We start from the raw sequence: 23,128 nt of genomic DNA, 5'->3' as shown, positions 1-23,128 counted from the left end.
AATCCCGAGACCAGTCTCGCTCCTCTCAGCCGGTACTCTCATGAACACAAGTATTAATGTGTTAGATTATTGGGATAAGATTCAAAATTTTCAAACTTTCTGTGGCGAGTGGTCATTCAAAACCCAAAGAATCTCCGCTAGAAATATTTTATAATTATTAAACATGATAATACTAAATTTAATGTAAATGTTATTCCATTTAAACACTTTTATTTATTTCTTTTATTCGTAATACTAATATAATTATATCTTAGCATTTAAATTTTATATAAATTTTTTTTAAATTTATAAAATATAAATTAAAAAATTTGACTTTATTTCTTTACAACTGTTATCCTCAATGAAATTTTATTTAAATTTACATTCTTGATGCAAAAAATTTAAATTAAATTGCTCTCCTGTCCAATACTATATGTAAAATTTTAAAATTAATTATCAAGTCTGCAAGCTTTGTTGACAACTATTAAGAACAAGAATATAATAATGAAATCAATTCAATAATTTTAGTTTGAAGCGCAAACTGAAATAGGAACATAAACTATGTAAATATACTTTGTGAGCACAATTTGAATGAAATATTATGAATTATAAAAATGATTTATTATTATAATTATTTTAAAACTTCTGTGCTGAAACACGGACAATAAATCATCGACCGTGCTTGAAAATCCCCACCGGGCACCAGCAGTTGGGTCGTTAATTATGGTGCTTGGGACGCACGTATGGATTATGATAAAGTACCTGCTGGTGCTCACTTGGAGACGAGTTCCCATTGGATGGTCACCTTGGAGGGGAAACGCGAGTGCCGCGAGATGCTCCGCGCCGCCCACCGCCCTTTGGACGACTTTCGTGCGCCTCTGGTTATTATATTTGTGATACAAACTGCGCCTATGAGAGGGCCGCGCGTGCGTTATAATATTATAATATAAACCGATTGTTTTTGTGCGGCTGCGGCCGAGCCGATTAATTCGAGAGAGGAAGGGGCGGACAAAAAATGGAATTATTATCATAACCACCGAGATGGAAAAGAAAATGTCTGCCTCAGATTCATATCATAATAAATTATAGAAGTCACTACAATTTTTTTCTCTCCTCTCAGTAAATTTATATACTTCCCCTTTTATTTTTAATTCCGACAATGCGAGAGACAAGCCGGAGAGCGAAATTTGATTTGAAGAAAAAGAGCTGGAGCGGTTTGAATTAAGAGCCTGCGCTGACAGTGACACGCGAAACGCTTTTGATAAAAGTTTTATAACTGCCTCTCATATTATTTTATACATCGTGAAAGGGACGACGGAGGAGAAAAGATGGCCTCCAAAGCATTATGCTCCAGATTTCATTTTTCTGCCCGCCGCTCTTTGTCTAATCCTTCAAATAACCGACGTGCATGAAATGAATTTTTTGTCTCGCCAAGGGCAGTACTTTGTGCTTGTCACATGCGCTGAGCTGCAGCAAACAGGTTTTGGAAAATAATATGTACGTGGTGCGGTAATAAGCCCCTCTCGTTATACGCGGCGTTATTATTATATTGGTAAGTACATGCACGCAGAGACTGAAATCAAATAAAATCCATTCATGAAGATGCCATTACACGACGCATTATGATTCTCGTAATGGCTGCAGAGCGAGGAAAAAATCATTCCTTGTGCAAAACAACTCGTTTGGAAACGTTTCGATCGCGGAGGGCGATTTCTTTTCACGCAGAGCTGCGCAGATTTTTATATTCTTGTACTTAATTGAATCAAAAGCAGACGCGCTCTCTGGCAACAATAACAGTCTATTTTTCGAGATGAGATAAACACCATAAGGCGGTTTATTGGCCGCTGAAAATAATTTACAGCTCTGAATTTTTATTCCTCATTATTCGTCGCCTACACATTCCTCGTGCCGGCGCGTATGATTTTTTCTTCTTCAAGTTTTATGACTTGTTGAATAATAAGCTGTGCTTCTGGTGCTCTGGAAATCAATCAAATCGTGCACTAATATTTATCCTTTGCTTGTCAGAGTCCATCCTGTTCTCTGTTTTGTGCACGAGATGGAAAGATGGTAAAGAACGCGTTATTCTTTTCTTTAAGCGGGCGTGCGTGTTTCATTGTGAGATTCCAAAGTGTGGTGCATTTGCGTTCCAGATGGGAAAATTATGTGTAGTATTCAGTGACGAAATAGTCTGTTTGACTGGCGGGTTGAATACTGACTGACGTGGATCTGTAAATTTTTTTTTCGGAATATTAGAATCAAAAGAAATAGAACTATAAAAAAAATGAAGAAAAATATATATGATAGCATGAAATTATAATGTTTACAAACAAAACAGACTAAATATAAATTGATTATTAAAAAAAATTATTAAATATTTTAATTTTCTTTTTCAAATTTGAATTTGCTTGGAAATAAAAGATTTTTTATTTTTAAAAGAATTTTTTATATTATTTATAAAGTCTCCAATTTAAATATTAATTAAATAAATAAAATTCGTTTTTATTTTTAGTTTTTTAAAAATTATTGAAGACAAAGAAACTATGTATAATTTTACTCAGTGCAATATTCCAATTTTAAATTAAAGTTACTTATCAACTTTCCTTTTTTTGGTCATATGAAGTTAATAATTAATTAGTCGTTTATTAAAAACTTTACTTCCAATCTAAAGTTATAAACTTTTTAAAGTGTTGATTTTTCTATATAAACCCACATATTATTTTGCAGTTCAGGAAGCGCCTTTCATCAGCAGCTCCGAACGAAACAAAAGTCGGTTCTTGACAGCCGCCGCTGACCCTTTAACGTTCAAAGTTGAAAAGGTTCCCATGCAAATGCACGCCCGTGTGTTTACACTGACGATCGAGGAACACACACAAGCGCAGAATTGAGCATTCTATTTTCTGCTATGGTGCACATAAAATATTTATATGCTCGCGTCTGTATGTACCTCCACTATTCGGAACATAAACACATCCTGCCTGCCTTCGGCGCAATTTGAAAGTCTACACGGCTCGTGATTCGATAATAATAATTCAGAGGAAGAGCCTGCTTTTCTTTTTTTCTGGTGCTTTCTGCATAATGTATAGAAAGTGGTGCCTGACAGAGTCACGAAGATGTTATATATCCAGCGCATAAATTACGTCATTCGGCGGCGTAGGCAGGCTAGTTGAATGATAAATTCGATGCAAATTTCATTTGCTCTCCGGGCCAATCATACCCCGGCCCAGACCGCCCCACAATAATAATTCAATCTCGCGTGGGGGCGGCGCACAATTGATTTTTATCTTTTCCTGGGCATGAGAGAGCGGCAGCTGCCTATGCATGGAAATCACTCTCAAATCGGCTTTCTCATGTGAAATTTATTTTTTTATTTTTTATTGCGGCCGGCGCGAGCGATGATGTGCCCAATAAAACAATAAAACGCGGCCGATTGAAATCCACATAGGCTGAATTGCAATAATGCAAGACACACGTCTCATATGGTCAGTTGTATGCGCTAATAAATGAGAAATTAATTTATCAGAGTGGAGCATCTATCTTTATTCGGAATTGAAACAAAATGCGCCCATTCATGACCTCTTCTCTGTAAAATTCTCAAGGGTTGAGCTCATTTATGTGCATATGTTAATATTACACGCTTTTCGCTCCGCCAATTGCCGCTTGATCAGATAAAAAAGTAAAAAAGCGTCTGTTTGGTGGTTTGATTGCGCCTCAAGAGATTTACATAAAACTAGCTTTTAGCGAAACACTCGAGTTTTTTCTTAATTAAATCTGCAGCATATCGATGCTGTATTAAATTTCAAAGAAATCATAAATCCTAATCAGGGATTGAATGTTCTCAAATTTAAAATTGTATTAACATCAAGACTTTCAAAATTTACAACGTACAAAAATGTTTCTTCTCATTATGAATCGCTAAAAAATAATTATATAGAACTCGCAATTTGCAAATTCAAAACTAAATCGGAGATCTTTTGAAACCCTAGACTGCGTTCAATTATATGAGTGGATTTGAAAATTGATCTTATTTAAATATATTGATGTAATTCAACCCCACAAGCGTATTATATTTACATTTAAAAACTGCAGTTTTCATTTTTGATATTTGAATCTCTCGTTTATTTTCATCTCCCGAATCCATTTACTGAAAGTGGCGTCAAATCCAATAGCAATAATCACAATCAGCCAGTCGCTCGGCCTTTTTGAAAAAGGAGAATGTGACGTTAATTACTGGCCGAAAGTGGCAGCTGCCGAGAGCAGCCGTGCTGGTGATAAACTCCCACCCACCCACAATCACCGAGCCATCTCTCTCTCTCTGGTTGATATATATTATTTTATTTCCACCGAATTTCGATCCATTATGCTCAAACTTTTGGCTGCTGGCGTTGATTGTTTAATCTTGATGGTCACCTCTTTCAACTTGAGGCCGTTTATGACGACCGCACCTTTCGTTATTATCACCGTGTATTTTTAGTCTATTATTGAGTTGCAGATGTCCACTTTGGACCCCATTGTGGGAGAGAAAGTGGCATGCGGCGGGGTCATTTTTATATGCGAAAAATAAATTTTCGTGTCCAGCAAAGGGATTTTGGTCATTGTTGCGTTTATATTAATGCGAGGGTGGCGCCCATTGTACGTGGGTGTAATAAGGTCAAGCATCTGTCGCCCCTTTGTGCCGATTTTGTGATTGCCCTCTGTCAAGAGATGTGAGTGGACAAGCTGACCGGCAGCAGCCGCGTTATGAATTTATTTTGCTCAGCTCCGAGGGGTGAAAATTGTGTGTGTTTGTTATTGATGTGGAGCGGAGGATAATGCGAGGGAAATGGGAATGAAATTTTATTTGATTTTCTCTGCCAAATGGCTTGGTTCTTCAGATTAACCAATTTTCTGAATAAATTTGTGTTTTAATATTTCAACTTAATGCACTAATAAAAAATTTTCAAGTTTAAAAAAAAAAATGAACTAGAAAATTAATTATTCGAACGGAAGCTTCCACTTTGTCAAATTCCCCGCTCGAGCTCTCTATTTTGGCCGAGATGCCGCGAGGGTGGAGTCGCTCCATTAGTTCATAATAAAGAGATGGAACTTGTTTTACTGCTGTCGGCCGTTATGGCTTTCGTCCGTTCTGCGTTATTTTCCGCATCGCGCGCCTCGTCTCATTTTCCCAAAGACTCCCAGCGGCTTCTTTTATTTGTTATGAGCCGCCGACTTATTATTGACGATATGGTCCGACTGACCTCAGCTATTAACTCGCACTGCCGCTTATCACGCAGAGAGATGCGCGATATTATTATTGCTCTTATTTCGGCCACTGGCCCCGGTCACGCTCTTCGTCGCAACAAGAAGAGAAAAAAAACACCCCTCTCTTGTATAAGACTTTTTCCATCTGCGAATAGAACCGAGTGCCCATTTTCGGTTATTGCTCGTCTGCGGCCGTTGTGATTATCCGCACGGGGCTAATTAGCAAATGAAATGAACGGAAATGTGCGACCAGGGCTTTTGGTCGATAAGAAAAGGACGCTCAGGATTAATTATTGTAAAGGGCGGTTCCAATAATTTTGTTGCAAAAGTTTTGACTGTTCTTATTTACTGAAAATGAAATGGTAAAGCCAAAAAATAACTTCTTACTGAAAACAAATTTATTTTTAAATTTATAAAATAAATATTAAATATTAACCATTAAATTTATTATATTCGATTCCAAGTCATCGAAAAATTTTGAATCATGAGCCATTGCTAATTATTTAAAAATGCTTTATTCAAACTATTGAAAAAAAACTTTCATCGAATGAAAAAATATTCAAAAGTTTTAATTGAAAAAATCTTGATACTTTTGAAAAATGAAGCCATCAAGCTGCCTTGAGCTGAATTCGATCAATCACATTTGCTCTCAAATTGCGCAAGTATATCGATTTCTCGCAGTTAACAGAAGTTTCTTATACATACTCTTATAAGCACGACCAACTCTGTCAGTTCTTTATTATGGTCCCAAGTCAGTGACAAATGACGCTGCGGCCACAAAGTCACTCAGGCTGCAGCGAAACCCGGGCAAAGCTCGATGACAAACCGCTCTGCTGGAAAAATGCCTCGGCCAAACAAGAAGAATCTTTTGATATAAAAAAGCTGCCGCCATTTTGGAATATGATTTCACGCTGTGCGCGCCGCGGTTATAAAAGCAAAAATACAAACACATAAGTTTATATCAGAGCTGGTTGGCTGGTGATGGCATGAAAAAGCGCTTTTTTCTCTCTCTCTTTTATTGGACGAGCAGAGCAAATTTAAATAATGTCGCGGTTTTGGTCCGAGAGAGAGACCAGAAAGCACGCAGCCTTGTACAGAGGAAGGTACACGCCTGAGAAATCAAAAGGCCGCGCGGTGATGTGCATGGAAATCAATAGCGCCGGAGACAATAAAATAATATCCAGCGGCTCCCCTGCTCGTTGGCCAAATAACAATACCTGCGCTGCCTGGGCGTATGTATATAAAATAATAGTATGTCGGAAAAAGGGAGAAAAAAATTTGTATATATTCGCGTGTGTATTTTATTTCTGCAGCAATCGCGGCGGCGGCGGCGGCGGCCTCCCATGGCAGCGCAAAACGCGCCATAAGTTTTCAACTTACAAGCGCGCGCTCTCTGAGAAAAAGCAGCAGGCAGAGCATAAAATAAAACACTGCATATGGTATTAATGCCTGACAAGTTGGCCCGACCGACCACTATTATAATAAACGTGGCGTATACACTCGCTCCAGCATATTAGAGGAGCATTAATAAAAAATTAGCCGGCGTGCGAGGATAATAAATCGCGGGCTCGAACACAATCAAATCACGACTAATATGCGCGGCCGCCGCTATTATATTTCTATGAAGGGAGAGAGAAATCGCTCCAGCCGAGAGAGAAAGAGCCCATGGGAGAGGTAATTATGGAGAAAAAAAACGCCGTGTTTTGCATTTTCTCACAATTAAATTAACTATGAGACTTGCATGTTTAAAGCTCAAGGGGAGACTTAAAATGGACGACTTGTCCAGGAGAAAACCATTGTTTGTTTTTTTAAGTCGGCTCATTTAAGAATGCAGTGTGGTCTGATTTAATTTTCTAATCGTTAGCCAATTGCATGTTATTTATTTTTAATTAAGCAAATTTCTTGTTCGGAGGAAAGTTGGTCGACTTCATTCCAACCCTTTTCCCACAGCTCTGTATAAATTCTATTGGACAAGTAAAAAATTAATTCCGACTCCCCGCCGAGTGCTGGCGATGGATGACGCGTCCAATTCAATTTTCGAGCGAATAAAAAACGATTTCGGGCTGACCGCCCGGTGGTTTTTATACGCGCGCTCGCTCACACTGCACGGTGGATTATTCGTGTAAAAATGAAAATGCAAAATAATGTAAGCAGAACGCGCGTGTGAGCCTGATGGATGGATTTCGTTGTTCATTTTGTACTATGCCACAGTTGTTATATATTATGCGGAACGTATAATATACGTCAAAACCAAAAATACAATTTACAATTTGTAAACCCTCCCCATGACGTGTTATATATTATAGTGTGTTATACTCACTTATTGCACCCAATATGCTGGTACCAGGTTCTGAAAGCACACAAATCATCGACGTTAGGAAAACTAGTCACCAAGTCATTTAATTATTCATATAAATAAATACAAAAATTACTGGCTCAGGTAAATTTAATTAATCCTATTATAACCAAAGACTGTTTGATTTATTTTTTAACATATTTATTTTCGACGACCAAACTATTTAAATTTTACATTTTGCACCAAATTCTTTTATTTATTTATTTTTTACAATTTTTTTTTTAAAAGTACTTGCAGTTCTTAAATATGTTAATTTTTTCATGATAATGTAATCATACGCCGGATATACTGCTTTTTATATGATAAAATTTAAGATAAAATATTATAAGTTAATGTTTTAAATATGGTAAAAATAATTATATTTAGCTGTAAAAAAATAAAAATTCAAAACATAAAAATTTTACGGTTTGCCTTTGCAACTTTCGGTGTATTTAATTAGATTAGAAGAAAATTCGGTGCGGATAATATATAATAGCCCTTGTACTACAATTCCCCAGTTGAGGTGGCACGTGATAATCAGCAGGAAAATGCGCTCATGGTGCCGGGCGGGGCAATAAAGTGGCCTGTTTGATTATGATATTATTATTTCAGCTGCAATGCAACAACCCCAGTGCCCAGGGGAAGCATTCGGAATATATGAGTTAATGTAGCGCGGGCTGTCGGACGAAATATATGGCCCGGCCAGTCAGTCATAACAAAAAGTAAGGGTGCAATCTCTCGATATTCCTCTCGCGATGGATATATATGCGGCCCATATACCTTGATACGCACCCACGAGAGAGTTATACGGCCGGACGTATATCTCGCGAGCATTACAACCCCCACAAATCTTGCTGCTCATAAATTCATAATATATATGACTGCAAGCCCGCGAGTCTCTCGAGCAGCAATCGATGATCATACACGTACAATAACTGAAATTTACTGGAGCACATCAAACTCGCCTCTGGTGAGCGCACCTCAAAGGTGTAATATAATGTAGAGAGCCGGAAAAAAAACATTGATGGCTTGTTTTAGAACTGGTATAGCACGGGCGAACATTAAGAAGCAATCAAGTCAATAAAAACTGCTTAACAAAATCACAAGTTTTATCATTTTTTAAACATTAAATATATCTAATAAGTTATAAAATTAGTTGGAAAATAAGATAATTGATAAAAAAATTAAAAATTTAGTATTTACAAGTCTAGTTTTTACTGATAAAACATCAATCATTAAATTGTAAATTGATAGAAAAGAAATTTTTGAATATCGGTATTATATTTGATTTTTTAAATAACTTTAATTTTTTTATCTATATTTTATTTTTGTGATCGATCAATTTTGCTAAGATTTAGATACAGTTTTAAATAACTTTATATTAAATCTAATTAAAATTTTAATTAATTATACAAAAGAATTGGCATAACAAAGACAAATATGTAGTAAAACTTTACCAAAATTTACAGACTGTTCGTTCGACTAAAATTAAACTTCTTTTCGCTGTTCAAACTTATCCAGCAGAGGGAAATTAGTGCAGATGGAAATATCATTTGCAGGAGGACATGTGAGGCTAAACGAGCGAGAGGCACCCCGCGCAACTAATTTCCTTTATTAAAGGCAGGCGTGTGCGCGAAGAAGTGCGAGAGCAGCTTGTGCTTTATGGTGGTGTCTATTTTTGGCCTCTCACCCCCGAGCCGGCATGTCTTTAATAATAATAAAGAGTGAACTATGACTTTATAGTGACTTAGGGGGCTGTAAAAGCGCAACCAACTTGCTCCTCGCCCTTGTTCGAAACTTTTCTTTTCCTCCTCTCGTCGCCCGGCAAAGAAGAAGAAGAAGTTTTGTAATACAAGAAAAATAAATTATTATTTTCCCCTCTCTTGTGGCCTTTTATTGCCCAGGCGAGGGAATATTACGGTCGCCAAGGACAAATATTTTGGCAGCCAATTAAAATGAAAATATTTTCGCGCTCATAAGGGTCCCGACTCGTTTATAAAAGTTATGTTTTTATATTTTTCGGACTCGTCTTTTTTATTCTGTGCGTTGGCCAGCCATATATAGAGGGGCCACACCTTGAAATATTGAAAGCTTTTATGGTTATCTTTTTGCGTCTCGTAAAAACGGCCCGATAATGTATTATATTCCCTCCGTGATATCTCTTCATCAGGCGAAGACGTCATAAGGAGGGCAGCCGCGCCACTCATAACTCTAATAAATAAGTGCGCGCGGCCCCTGCGCTGAAGAGGGACATCTGCCGCCCGCCCTCTCTTAATTTATGATTTTGATAGCTCAATTGAATAAGCCACTTTTTAATTCAATTAATTAGGAGCCAGATATGGCGGGGAAATTTTATTGCTCTTTCGCAGAAGCCGCTCTTTACTTAATTAAACTTGCCCTATTGTCAGCTATGCCTTTCAGAATATTATACAAAAGTTTAGAAATTTCCAGGGAGAGTTTGTTTTGACAGATAAGTCAACCCCTTTTTCTCTCCTTAGAATGAAATTTCATATTTATACAAAAAAAAAGAACGGAGCTTAAAAACTGTTCATTCTTCCCGCAGCCCTTTCCTTGAAGGAGCCAAGGTCGGTAGGGATGAAATATATATTTTTTCACGCTCAACAAAAAGGGTGAAAATTTACTGCCTATAGCACTGGACAAAAGAGACTTTCAGGGTGAAAGTTTGGCCGGAGCAAATTTACAACCCTTTAGACCGTGCATGACTAAAAACTGCTCTTTTCGCTTTTCCCCGAATATTTATTCCGCCTATACAGAATTCACGTTCTCACTTTGGGAGTTTATTTCGAGAAACGGTAGTGAAAAATGAAATTGACTGAAGCCAAGGTCATGCCGAGTTTTTACTTTTGCTGCTGGCGTGCTCTGTAATTTATCAAGTTTTATTGGAAACGACTGGTGAGAGCTCTGCATGTTAATTAGGCCTGACATTTTTCTGTGCAGGTTTGGAGAGGGTTTGATTAATAGTGCCTGTAGTTTCTGGAAATCAAATTTCTCCTGAAAATTTCGCATTTTTTTAAAATATCTAAATATATTTTTTTTTTAAATTTTTTGTATACACATTTCTTATGATCTTATATTTATTTTAATTTATACAAATTTTATAATAAAATTACCAAAAATGAATTTGGAACATTTTTTCAGTAAATATTATATATATTTTAAATTATGCTGTAATTATGGAATTAGTTTAATTCAAAATCATTATTCGTCTCCTATTGAAATTTAGAAAAATTATGAGTGTACAATGGATTTTCAGGAGAAAACTTTGAATCTCATTGACACCAAACAATCAAGTCAGACATGAAATATGAGATCACCCGTATGCTGGCAGCAGGCGGAGGAACGAAAAATAAATTATTAAATAACGACTGATAGCATCAAGAGGCACATGAATATTATGCGTATAATTTATTATTTTCGATGCTGCTGACAGAGGCAGGTGCTATTATCCTCTCGATATTATTGTTACATAACGCACGCGGCTTGCTCTCGTCGTCAGCAGCAAAAGGCTTCATGTGAATATATGCAGGGCGTGTGCACGTGAGTGTAAATTAGCTGCCGTTGAGTGAAGAGCCCCCGAAGCGAAATCAATTAGCGAGACTCTCTATATCGCGTTTCAAGTTACCTTTTCAAAGAGCTCTTCAGCCAAATTGTGAAAAGAAATTTCAGCTTTTGATAACCATTCATGCTGAATGTGGATTTAATTTTTTTAACAAATTGAGCAGGAAGTAGAGAAATTTGAGAGTTATTCTAATTTTTCTGAGTACACAGGAAGTGGAGTAATTTTTAAAATATCATAGTGTTCCTATTGTAAAAAAATCAACACAGTTCATTTGATGCGAGAAATTTTGGAGTTCAAATTGAAATTGAGCGCCGCAGGAACTGCTGGACAAACGAGCTGAGAGGAAGGGGAGGAGTGGCTTGTTTGATTTATTCGCCTCCGCATTTTGCATATTCCGGCCGAATATAATAAATTTCGCGCCGGCAACTTCTCCGCCATGCCTGCTCGCTCATGTCGTGCTCGCAAATAAATTAATTACCACTGCCGACGTGCCGCGCTAATGTGGGCATTAAAATTTTAATTTGAATAAATTTGCACTGACGGCGGATTTTTTGAACCAAAAGATAGAAATCAAAAAGTGTCAGATGTCGTCGGATTTCCGGCCGAATTGATTGCGCCCACCTGGTGACCTCAATTTGTCACTTCCCCATTCGGTCCGGCTCTAATTAATTCACATCCGAAATCAGTGTTAACATTTAAGGACCCTTCTTTTTCATTGAGAAACTCAAGTTAATTTTATTCTTTTGAGCAAGTGACGGACATTTGGAAATGTTGCTTGCCAAAACAAAGTTAGTTATAGTTGGCTGCTGCGCAATCTGCGAAACAAAGTATAGTTGAGCGCCAAGACAAATGGGAATAATTATTTTTAATTTATTATCAACAAATTTACATACATCTCTGCGGCAAGCAAGTGAGCGCCGAGTGGGTTCACACAGCATAATTTTTATTAGGTAGAAAAGCAGGAGCACAGGAAATTATTCATCACGGTTGCTTTTAAAACAATATCTTGCCGGGCTGTGGCAACTCTCGCGGAAGAGAATTATCTTAGAAAGGCGTTTTTTGAAAATGCATAAATTTTTTATTAAAAAAAATGTACTTTATTATAAATTTTTAAAACTTTATACTTTGAAATTTTTATTCACATTAAACAGAGAAATAGTAGCTATTTTCTAAGGATAAAATTTACTATATAATTATCTTATTTTATTTTTGTAAATAATTTTTTTTTAAGTTTTGAAGTATTTAGAGGCAAGCTGATGTGAAACTGTATTTATTTTACGTCAATAAATATTAAATAAAAATTCTAGAAGCTAGATTTTAATGGAAATATTTATTTAGACAATATAGATATCAAAACTATGGTTGGTGGCACTATTTTAATTTACAATGTTATAAATCTTTTAATTTTAAAAAAATTATAAAAGATTTGCTTTATAAGAAAAAGTGTAGGCTCATTTGCATTTTTGAGTTCAGCCTGGATGAAAAACATTTTATTACTTCAGATGTGAATTAGACAACATGTCAGATGAAACAATGGTTAGTTAAACTTGTGTTCCCTCGAAAAATTAGACTTCAAGGAGCGTTGGCTATATTACACACAGTTAGTAATATAAATTCGAGCATTCCTCTCGACGTGCACGTGAGATAAGAATCTGGCACACAGCAACCACCCACGGCAATGATAACCATTTTAGCGCGCGAGACAGCGAGCCAGAGAGCGGCTTATTTACGGCTCCGAATTATCATAACAATAAAAATGATTAACACGATAAAGTAAAGGCGTCAAAAGTCGAGTTATGCTGCGCGGCGCACTGTCAGATATGTTTAATTTAGCACTTCCTTCCTTTCCTGCAGCTCGCCTCGCGCGCTAATTACACACATGCACCTCTATGCAAAGCAAAGATCTCGCAGCGCAGATAAGACGTGTGCGCCGAAAAATATTCATTCAACGGGGGAGGACGGCTCGTAAATTTCGACCTCTTTAAATGAAACATCAAAATTTGTGCGACTGCCTGTGAGCTGCTAGCGTGAAATTAAAAATTATAAGCCTAAGCCAAAGTATTATTCAAATTAGGGAGGGACGTGGCAGGTGGAATCTTAAGTGCATGAAAAATTTATTTAAATTTCTATGAGCACTATTGAAGTTTCATATTAAATTTAATAAAATTTAGAAACCATGCAATAATCCAGCGAAATTCGATATGCCACTTTTATTTCCGCTTCCAAAAGCAAAAGCGTCACTTCAAATTCAATATTTTTCGCTTGGATAATTTCCATGCCACGGCTGACCCCTAAATCGCGAGTTGCAAATTTTGTACGGGTGCGCGTTTTGGGATTAAATTTCCAAACCAGTCTCTATATCGCTGCACTGGAGAGAAGATTGAAATATTTTCTGCTCCTACAGCGGAGAAAGAGGCATTGCATTTAATGAAGGTCCCATAAAATAATTCATGCAAAGCTCCCCTAAAAACGGGCGATAAAATAACATCAAAACTTTCCTTCTCTCGAGGAAAGTATTATAAGAAAAGTTTTGCATTCCAAAAAGAGAGAAGCTGCAGCGGAGCAAAAAAGCGATGACTCAATTTTTCATCCTCCGCCTTAATAAGTAAATTACGTCGCCGGGGTTAAATGGGCCGCGAGCAAGCAAACCATTTATCATATTGGAGCGAGAGAGGAGCAGAGAGATGAAAATCCATATCGGCGGCGTTCATTTGGCTCTCTCATCTCTGGCCTGCGATGTTATATGCGTAATTGGCCATCCCCCACGGGGCTCTGGTGGCACGCGAGATCCCCGACTTCATTTCGCCGCTCTGCGCCTCCTTTTATAAGCGCTTGGATTCACTCCATTACGATTATAAAAGAGAAGGCACGCTCGCGTTTTCTTTCCTCCTACAAGAGAGAACATCGTGTTATGCAAAAGTGAGCAGAGAGGGTGAGGGGCGAATTATTATTAGCAAAATCATCTCTTGCTCTGAAGCGAGAACTCTCTGGGCTCCGCTTAAACACCCGTGAAAGAGCAGACAAATTTTCTTTATAAATTGGCAGATAAAATTAAAATAGCGAGCGGCTCTAAAAGAAAAAAAAGAAAATTTTTGATTAGATTTTGCAATTCATTTTCTCTCTAAAAAAATTTATCATTAAATTAAGGCAAAAAAGTAAAGAGAAAAACTGTAATTAATTTCAGTACACAGCAACAAAATGAATTTTCTAGGTAAAGGTAAAATTGAATTAGCCACTTTTGATTACAAATTGCATTTTTGAGAAACTAAATAAAGCTTCTAATTTATTCAAAATATTTTTCCTACAAATTTATCAGCTTTTTTTTATGTTTTCAGTGCAAGTGTCTGCAGAATCAGCGTTATGTGTATGTTTATTCATCCCATGGCACCGCACACAAGCAACAAAACACACGAGTGAAACCTCAAAGGGAATGAAAAAAATAAAACCAACCCCTTGGCCCTGTTGGCAGCGTCGAATTTTCCCCGAAAGAGAGAAACTTGACCGCTGTATAGCTGCTGCTGGAAATTTTTATGACTGATATACAGCACCGAGGTATATCTTTATTATTCTGTGAGTCACACGGCAGCAGCGAGTCAAAGAAATTCTTCTTCCTAGATATACCTTTTATTTTTTACGATTTGGTAACAAAAATAGTAAAATTTTACGACCGTCGTTGCCCCCTGGTCCATTCTTTTCCCCTTCTCGCGCATTTTTCCATTCGACCCGTGAAAATAAATAAATGTGATGTAGCGTCGCGGGGGAAAACATCATGCATGCACTTGTTTCATATTTTTTTTTAGGGTATAAACGTGCCGGTGAAAAATGGATTTTGCCGAATCGTGAAATTTACAAGTGATTTTCCCACGACCCCTCTCAAACAATCACGCACGTGTTTTTGTTTGATGTAAAAAAAAATCAGATCGGAATGCACACGGGAGATTTTGAAATATTTTCTCAATGCGTCAAACAATAAAATTTGAAATGCTCTGGAGGCGTTGTAAAAAATTATATACATATATGATTCGGTGTGCGGCGGGCCGTTGCGTGTCTCGTTGGTTCGTTCACGCAGCGTAATTGCTGGCACACTTACACCTGGGGCTAGGCAATTGAATAAAAAAACCACAAGCCAAATGGTTGATCGCCCTGAGCGGGAATGAAATCATTAAACGTCCGTAGACACGCACTTGTGGGTGTGAAGAATGCCTTGAATTCCAATGGTGTACACAAATCTTTGTCTTTCCTTTGCTCTTTTAATTTTTTTAGAAAATTCTTAATATTAAATATTAAATTTAATTTTGACTCTTTAAAATAACGTAAATGAATTTTAGAACAAATATTTAAGTATTTATTAAAACAAAAATAATATAATCAAGAAGCAATAGATTTTGTTCAATTGTATAGCAATTTAATTTTCCTGCTGGAATATTTTTTATAATCTATGAATGTTTGGCATTGAAGTGAAAGGACACTTTGTGTGTCCAGCAGCAGCAGCCGGTCCAGTCGCCCATTCAAAAGTGGCAGCGTCACCTTGACTGTTGCAAAGCGAGCGGTTCTTTTTAATTGGCTAATAAATCCATCAATATTTGCGTGATTTATCGCAAAAAATGAGGCCAGCAAGCGTTGTTGAAATTCGAAATAGGCACCGACATTATATTCAAATAATAGCGGCGGCGTTGAGAGTCGCCGAGGAAAAAATTAAAAGTCCATTTTTCACGCGGCGAAAACAAAAAAAGAGTCATCTTGTGAAGTCGCTTGAGCTCTCTTTTCTTATCCTGCCCCCGAGTTATGAGCCGCTCATTAAAATATGTCACTCTTGAAGTGATACTTAATGGCAGGGAACTGGTGCTGCGCTGTATATTTTTATACGCACACACACGGCGTCTGTGTTGTTGTCTCAGATGATGAACAATGATGAAAGGTGTTTATAACGCTGTCATAAAGAAGCACAAGCGTCTTTGTCTCATTTCATAAAGAATTATTTTATCTCAAGCGACGGTGCCGCTCATTTGGCCGCGAGTTTTATTTCTGAGCGGCGCAGATAAATTATGACTGCTGTGAGAGGGAAATAATTATTACTTTTTTGACGTGTTTTTTGCTTGTCTGTCGACCAGACGAGTGGAAAAAAACTTTGGCGGCAAAGAAGAATAGAAATTATGAGTTTCCTGAGAAGAATTCTTTTTAAAAATAGATACAAGATTAATCTGCATAAAAGTATTTTTGTAAAAAAAATTGATGAGTAAGTTCGAATTTAAAATTCAATTAAAATTTCCGCAAAATTAATAATTGCAAAAAGTCATTTTGCATTATTTGCATGAAGTAAAATTAAAATTTAATAATGGGCCTTGATTTATTTAATTTTAACACGACTCTCTAACTTCTGCAATTGAAAAAGAAAAAAGAAAATCATTTATTTGGCACCTAAGTTAATGAGTTTTCAACACAAGTTCATTATTCATCGTGGTGTGGTCAAAGCGTGAAACAGTCTGTGCAAGACTATTTTGTTGCCCCTGCGTAGCATCTTTGCGGTTCATCCGCTTTAAAAATCTGTCATCTTTCGCATCTATTATTGTTTCTCTGGCGAACAAATTGGCCTCGCGGCGCGAGTCTCGCTAAGAGAAATCGAAAAAATTTGTCTCGCTGATGCTAGAAGATCGAGCGAGAAAAAAAGAGCAGATTTTGGCCGCGTTCCCTTCTCGTCATCTCATCGCTGAATAATGCGCCGGCGAGTATAAGTGTAGTGGTGGCGCGGGAAACAATTGGCCCGCTGCTCTATTTTTGCAGCCCGCGAGTTTTATAGATGTGTATAATGGCGATGAGATTCCTCTCTGAGCAAACCAAAAAATCTTGGCACAATCGTTTTATTATATAAATACACATCGCGAGATACACTTTCGCATTATCAAAAGAAAGAACATCAGCGTGTCTCGGGGGCACATCTGCCGATCAGCGTCGCACCGCCGCTATTGTTTCCAACGCGAATGATTGCCAAAGCGTCGCTGCTCATCCCATTACTCAACGCTGTAATGCTAAATAACCATGAGATTTTTTTCCATGCATATAAATGTAAATTTGTTATTTAAATTAAAATAAAGTTTGAACAATTTAAGTATTTTATGAGATAACATTTATTTACAATGATAATATTTAATTTTTTGAAATCAGGTTAAATTATAATTTTACCTGATATTTTGTGATTTACATTTTTAGTCAATAATTTGGATTAGTTTAAAATAATTTAATCAATGAACTAATACATGAAACCAACAAATTATCTTTACAAATCACATGATTACTGAAGGGGCAGGCAACGCAATATATAAATAAAAAAATGTGTATACTATTTACAATATAGGATTTTTATTATTATAAAAAATAATTATATACCAACAAAATTGCAATTATATAAAATACAGAACTAAAAATGCAAAAGAAATAAAAATAATTAAATTTTAAAGTATCAGAGTATAAATTTAGTAATCATTAAAAAATAGCGGAAAATTATTTAAACAAAAATAATGTATTATATTTGTGCATAACTATAATGTTTATATAATATAAAAATTTCAAATATTCAGTGACTTGCTTAGCGGCATGATCAACTAATATTGATTGAGCTAGTTTAATTAAAACGATGTGAAAGTTTTGCATTTCTGTATATTTTGATGCGTCCCCCCATCTGCAATGCAAGTTTGTCCAAGTGGATTCGGTAGAAGGAATGCAGACCAAAGGCAAAAACGCGGCTGAATAATGTACCACGTCCGCAATTATAACTATTCGACGTCGTACGGCATCGAGGAGAGGAAAACGAAAACGCAAAAAGCCTTCTCTCATTTAACTGTACTCGCATGGGTACTTGTGCGAGAGCGCGCGATTCTTTGGCGTATGAGCTTTTTTCGATTCATTCCCGATTCACACGTCGGCGAAATTATTTGTCGCGGACACCGCCAGTGGAATGCTGTGCCGCGCGTACAAAAAATAAAATCATAACTGTCCGCGCCCTGCGGCTCTAATGAATTCTCACGAGAAAATCTATAAATGCTGTGCGCGATCGGAATTGCAGCAGCGAGCGTGTAATATATCAGCAGAGCTTTAGGGCGCGGGATTCGATTTTATTTGATTGGTGCTGAATAAAAAATCGATTGCCGATCAATGCCAAAAATATTTACACACAACGACAAATTTTCATGTTAATATTTAGAAATACACGTGACGTGTTAAAAAGTAAAAATATGACGAAAGAATACAAATTTATACAATTATTAATAAATTTGAAGAATTAATTTGTTATAAAAATTTTAAACTGAATAATAAATTAAATTGGAAACTTAGAAATAGAAGGTAATTTCTTTTTAAACAAGAATGTGTTAAAATTTGATACTTCTCACCTTCTAGCTCCTCTTTTTAATTTATTCACAATTTAATATATTTCTGCTAATACATTTTAAATAATATATTCCATCCCATGGCTAGAAAAATGTGGCAAACCAGAATTATAAATTAAATTATTTTTAGATTTTTACGACTTTCCCATCCGATTTTTCATCCCAATTAACCGGAGTTTTGTATTTTAACGAAATTTTTACACTTATGTCATTCCCAATCGGAGTCGCACCGCTATTTGCATGCAAATTACGCACTCTCGCGGTACAAAAACATCACCGCGCCGGCCATGCAAGTTCAATAACCAGTAGTAAAATTTAACGAGTGTACCACGTTGCTGCCAAAAAAGTGCGCAAAGTGGCATTTTTTTCGCATTCCGCGTTTGTCTCTCTCGCGTTTTGGCCGCATTTATTCTCGCATAGCCGAAAGGGCGTGGGAGGCGAGAAATATGAAGAAATAAAAAACTGTCACGCTCATACATTTTATCAAAGTGTTTGATGTTTGTGTCTGCGAGCACGTCGCCGGAATATCAAATTGCAGTAGCATTAAATACGCACGCACCAAGAAGACTCAACAAGAAAGAGCTCTTCATCGGGCAAGCCGCATTATTTATTTATTTATGTATTTAGCCGCAATAATATTTTCAGCCAGTCCGGTCACGCCCGTCTGCAGAATGATTCTGTTAATTTCATGAGAAAAGCATCCATCGCCAGTGGAATTTCCATGTGTCCATCTCTATAATGTCGTCCGTGCGTATACATTTTATATCACAAAAGCTACAGGCAGAGCCAAAATATTTGATAAATAACACCTGAGCCGCTGTTGAGAGATTATTTGCGTATAATCCTGCGGAATGGCTCTCAATCAGCGCGCCTATTGAATGCCCTACCTACACATACACTGAAAGGAGGTAGCAGATTGAAACGAGATACGAGGGTGGCAACCCTTATGGATGTGATATGGATCGCGGGCGGCGTTAGATGTTTGCCGAAAAGAGCTCGCAATATACCAAGATTCCTTCTAGAGCAAAGAGGGCTGCAGAGCAACGAAAGCGAAAGCGATGTTATTCTATATTATTGGGAAGGTGTAATAGATAAAAATAAGAAATCATTTTGCTCCATAGCCCTCATTTTCAGGTTTAAATTAATTTATGAAATTTTTGACCGAAAAATATATAAATTTTATTAACTTTTTTAACTAAAAATTCAAATTTTGTACGTTTTCTATTCTTTTGGGCCTTTTCCTCGCAAATATTCAGTAAAAGGTTTAAAAACTTCAGAGGAATATTTTATAATTCACAAAATAAACCATTCAATTTTAGTTAAAAATGGAAATATTTAATATATTTCAAAAATTATTTCAAAGGAGTTGCTGTAATTTTATATGACTCAGTTCAAATAAGTTGAATATTTGTCAATCTAGAAATTTATATATCATATTTTTATTTTCGTTTCAACATGTCTCGATGGCAGAACAAAGAACGCACATTTCTCACCAGGACAAAATTTCCGGCGGATTTAACACATGAGCAAATTTGCAGGCGGCATATCCCGAAATCTTTTTCTGCTCTTATTCCCCAGATATGCGACAAAATAGCGCCGCAGCACGCGGCATATCTCTCTTCATTCAGCATATATTGAGGCCGAAATATAGATTCTTTGTGACATATTTTTATGGTGGTGCGACAATGCGCGTCGAGGGCTTAAAGCACAAAGCAGCCCTATTCGATTTTCGTGGCCAAAATAAGACGGGGCGGCGGATGGATGTGTTACTAATATCTCTTTTCTGGCCGCGCCGCGACAAAGGCGAAATGAGCCGGCTTAGCAAATATGAAATTTGACATTGGCGTATTACGCTGGCTGCGGCTGCCCCTGCACCAAACGACGTGTTTCCTCTCGGTAAATAATAATATTACCCTTGGCTGGCGGTAGCGCTTTATGGATATTGATGCCGCAGGCTCAAAAATGCCCCTGGGGTGTGAAGAAGAAAGTAAGTAAGCGAGTCGAGTGAGCACTCTTCGCTTTTTGCACCCTCCGGGAGGGGTGCTGCCTGAGAGAGAGAAAGACAGCCGCGTTTAGGGTCTATCAATGAACCAGAAATGCAAACACTGATCAGATTTTCTCAACAAATATTCAATTCATTTTAGAAATTAAAAAATTTTTATGTCCTTATTAAATGTCTTTGTATTAAATTTTACTTCAATTAAAATAAGTTTTATTTTATACCATATTTTGCAATAATTTTCTTATTTTTAGTTAATAACATAATACGGTTAGTTTATACATTTAAAACTTTTGTATTAATTTTGATAATAAAGCCTTTGGTTCAATTTTAAAATAAAATACTGTTTAATGCTTTAAAAAACAAAATCCAAATAAAATTGTATAGCTAACAGTTGACTGAAAGATACATATAGTAAAAAAATTCAAATTTCCTGGAATCAGGGTATCTCTCCTTTGTTCAAATTTAATCTATTTCATTGCATAATTATTATTGCCCATGAGTACCGTTGAACTTATAATGAGTATTGTGACAAATATTTGTGAAAAAAATCCGAACGCCAATATTTGATAATTCATTAACTGTTTAATTATATATAGAATCGCCAAAGTCAATATCTCAGGACGATCATCACATTATTTTGTTGCAGGGCCAATTTTGCTGGCAATTGTGCTTTCAATAAATCCCCGCAAGCATGCTTTGAACGTCCATGCTCTCGCGTATAATTAATCAGGCCATCCATATCAGTTGAGAGAGCAACATACAAAAACACATGTTTTTATCTCACCAGCTAAAATACGCTGCACTATTAAGGAAATGTGCTGGAATTCCCACAGGAATTGAATATAATTTTTACACGTTGTTATCAATTATTTTTATCAAAGCGCATTTCATCTACCAATTCCGCTGGCGCGAACGTGGATTTCCGGCCCGAGTTGAGTTATTCCCGCCAATGGACGCATAAATCTGAGGCGAACACTTTAATTGCATACCCTTTACACAGAAAACTTATCGCACCATCGCGAGCAGCAATTAGCATTCTAAAAGACTTTGCTCATATTACATAATTTTTCCATGTCTCTGCATACGGACATATCAAAAGTGTATAGGGGGCGACGAAGAGAGCTTCAAGTCGGCGAGTGAAGCTGCAATCACCGGTCGGAATGTTTGATCGATCATCGCTCGGGTAAATCAGTCAACCGATGTATGTTGTTTTTGAGTGCTTTCGGTTGCTTTAAAAAAAGCGTCAGATAAAAAAGAGTGGAATTGAAAATCGATAAACTTACCAAAAAAATTTTTTTTGTACCGTTTTCATTTTTATTTTATTTTTAATATTGGAGTGAGAATTTAAAATGAATGCCAAAATTCAATTAGCTAAATTGAATTAAAGGGATTGCTTATATAATTTTTCAAGTCACTGCCTTGTTTGCGTTCTCTTCTCCGAGATGCTCTTTTTCTGTCGCCCGCCGGATAAAAAGCTTTATTATTTATCATTTCGCTACATTCAACAGAGTGCTCTGGAGATATTAATTGGCGGCTTATGGAGGGTGAAAATATAATAGCGCGTCGAGGGTGAGGGGCTCTCCATATAAGTCATAAAGGCGAAATATGGCATGTCGTGCTGGTGGCGTGCGTACAAATATTTCCACCAACATCTTCATTAAAGCTCCCCTTGCTTGCAAGCAGCACTCTCGGGATGCGGATCTATCTGCCCGTCAAAAACAGCTGATGGCAATAAAACCGTCTCGTGTGCGGCAAAGCTCGGGGAAAACAAAACCAACTTGCGTGTTGCGTGCGGCTGGAGAGCAAATAATAATTCAAAATCAAAGTGCAAAGCAATCTGATCAGCTGTGGGTGCCACCCACATTTTTTTTATTTGTATACATTATTAATTTTAGTTTCAAGAATTTCTATATTAGGTTCGAATTTACATTAATTAATTTTATTTTTAATTGAAAATATTATGTCAAGAGAGCTTTCATTACAAGTTATTTGGATAAAATTTAAAAAACTGTAAACAAAACATTTGTCAATCGAAGCTCGCTATAGCGGATGGGGGCTTTTTGATCCCGGAAGTTGATGCGAATTTTTTATAGTGGTGATGCCGTTCGGTCCAACAATTCCTTTTTTTTTTAATTAATTGTTTTCAACTTTAAACAATGTATTATCTAACATTGTGGGAAATAAACAACAATAATTCAATAATTTATTAGAATCAATTGTTTGTAACAAAAAATCCTGCTATTAAACTAATCAAAATAATATACAAATTCAATTTTAATTGCATTAATTAACTTATTTAGAAAGAAATCTGGTTGCAAAATCAAATTTATTTACGTTCAACGTGTTCATTTCAAAATATAATGACTGATTCTGGGTATTGATTGCATTTTGAGCGACTAATGTACTCGTAAAAAGCTCTCTTTTGTACCTTTTAATTAAAAAAAGGCATTGCCGGTGATCGGATTCGAGTTCATTAATTTGAAATTGAGAGCACCTGCCGGCCGCAATTAAGCGTTTAATTGCGCTAATGTCCGGGCCCACGCGCTCACGCCGCGGCGTTTTATGAACAAGTTGCTGGGCAAACACCGAAAAGCATTCGTCCGCGTCAATAA

General features: G+C 36.7%; 1 protein-coding gene across 10 annotated transcripts in view; it reads right to left on the bottom strand.

Moving 5' to 3' along the window:
* Window positions 1-23,128, bottom strand: part of LOC132202851 (sal-like protein 1) — a 73,543-nt gene that overhangs the window by 34,236 nt on the left and 16,179 nt on the right. For 9 of the 10 annotated variants that reach the window (XM_059630102.1, XM_059630103.1, XM_059630106.1 and 6 more), the window contains exon 2: window positions 7,538-7,567. The exons of the other annotated variant lie outside the window; for it this stretch is intronic. In XM_059630102.1, the coding sequence (XP_059486085.1) occupies window positions 7,538-7,567 (30 nt within the window). The remainder of the gene's footprint in view (window positions 1-7,537; window positions 7,568-23,128) is intronic. 10 annotated transcript variants of the gene reach the window in all.

Source organism: Neocloeon triangulifer, unplaced genomic scaffold (genome assembly GCF_031216515.1).
Source record: "Neocloeon triangulifer isolate White Clay Creek 2 clone unplaced genomic scaffold, ASM3121651v1 ptg000015l, whole genome shotgun sequence".
Taxonomy (NCBI): domain Eukaryota; kingdom Metazoa; phylum Arthropoda; class Insecta; order Ephemeroptera; family Baetidae; genus Neocloeon; species Neocloeon triangulifer.
This window is presented reverse-complemented; position numbering and strand designations above follow the sequence as displayed.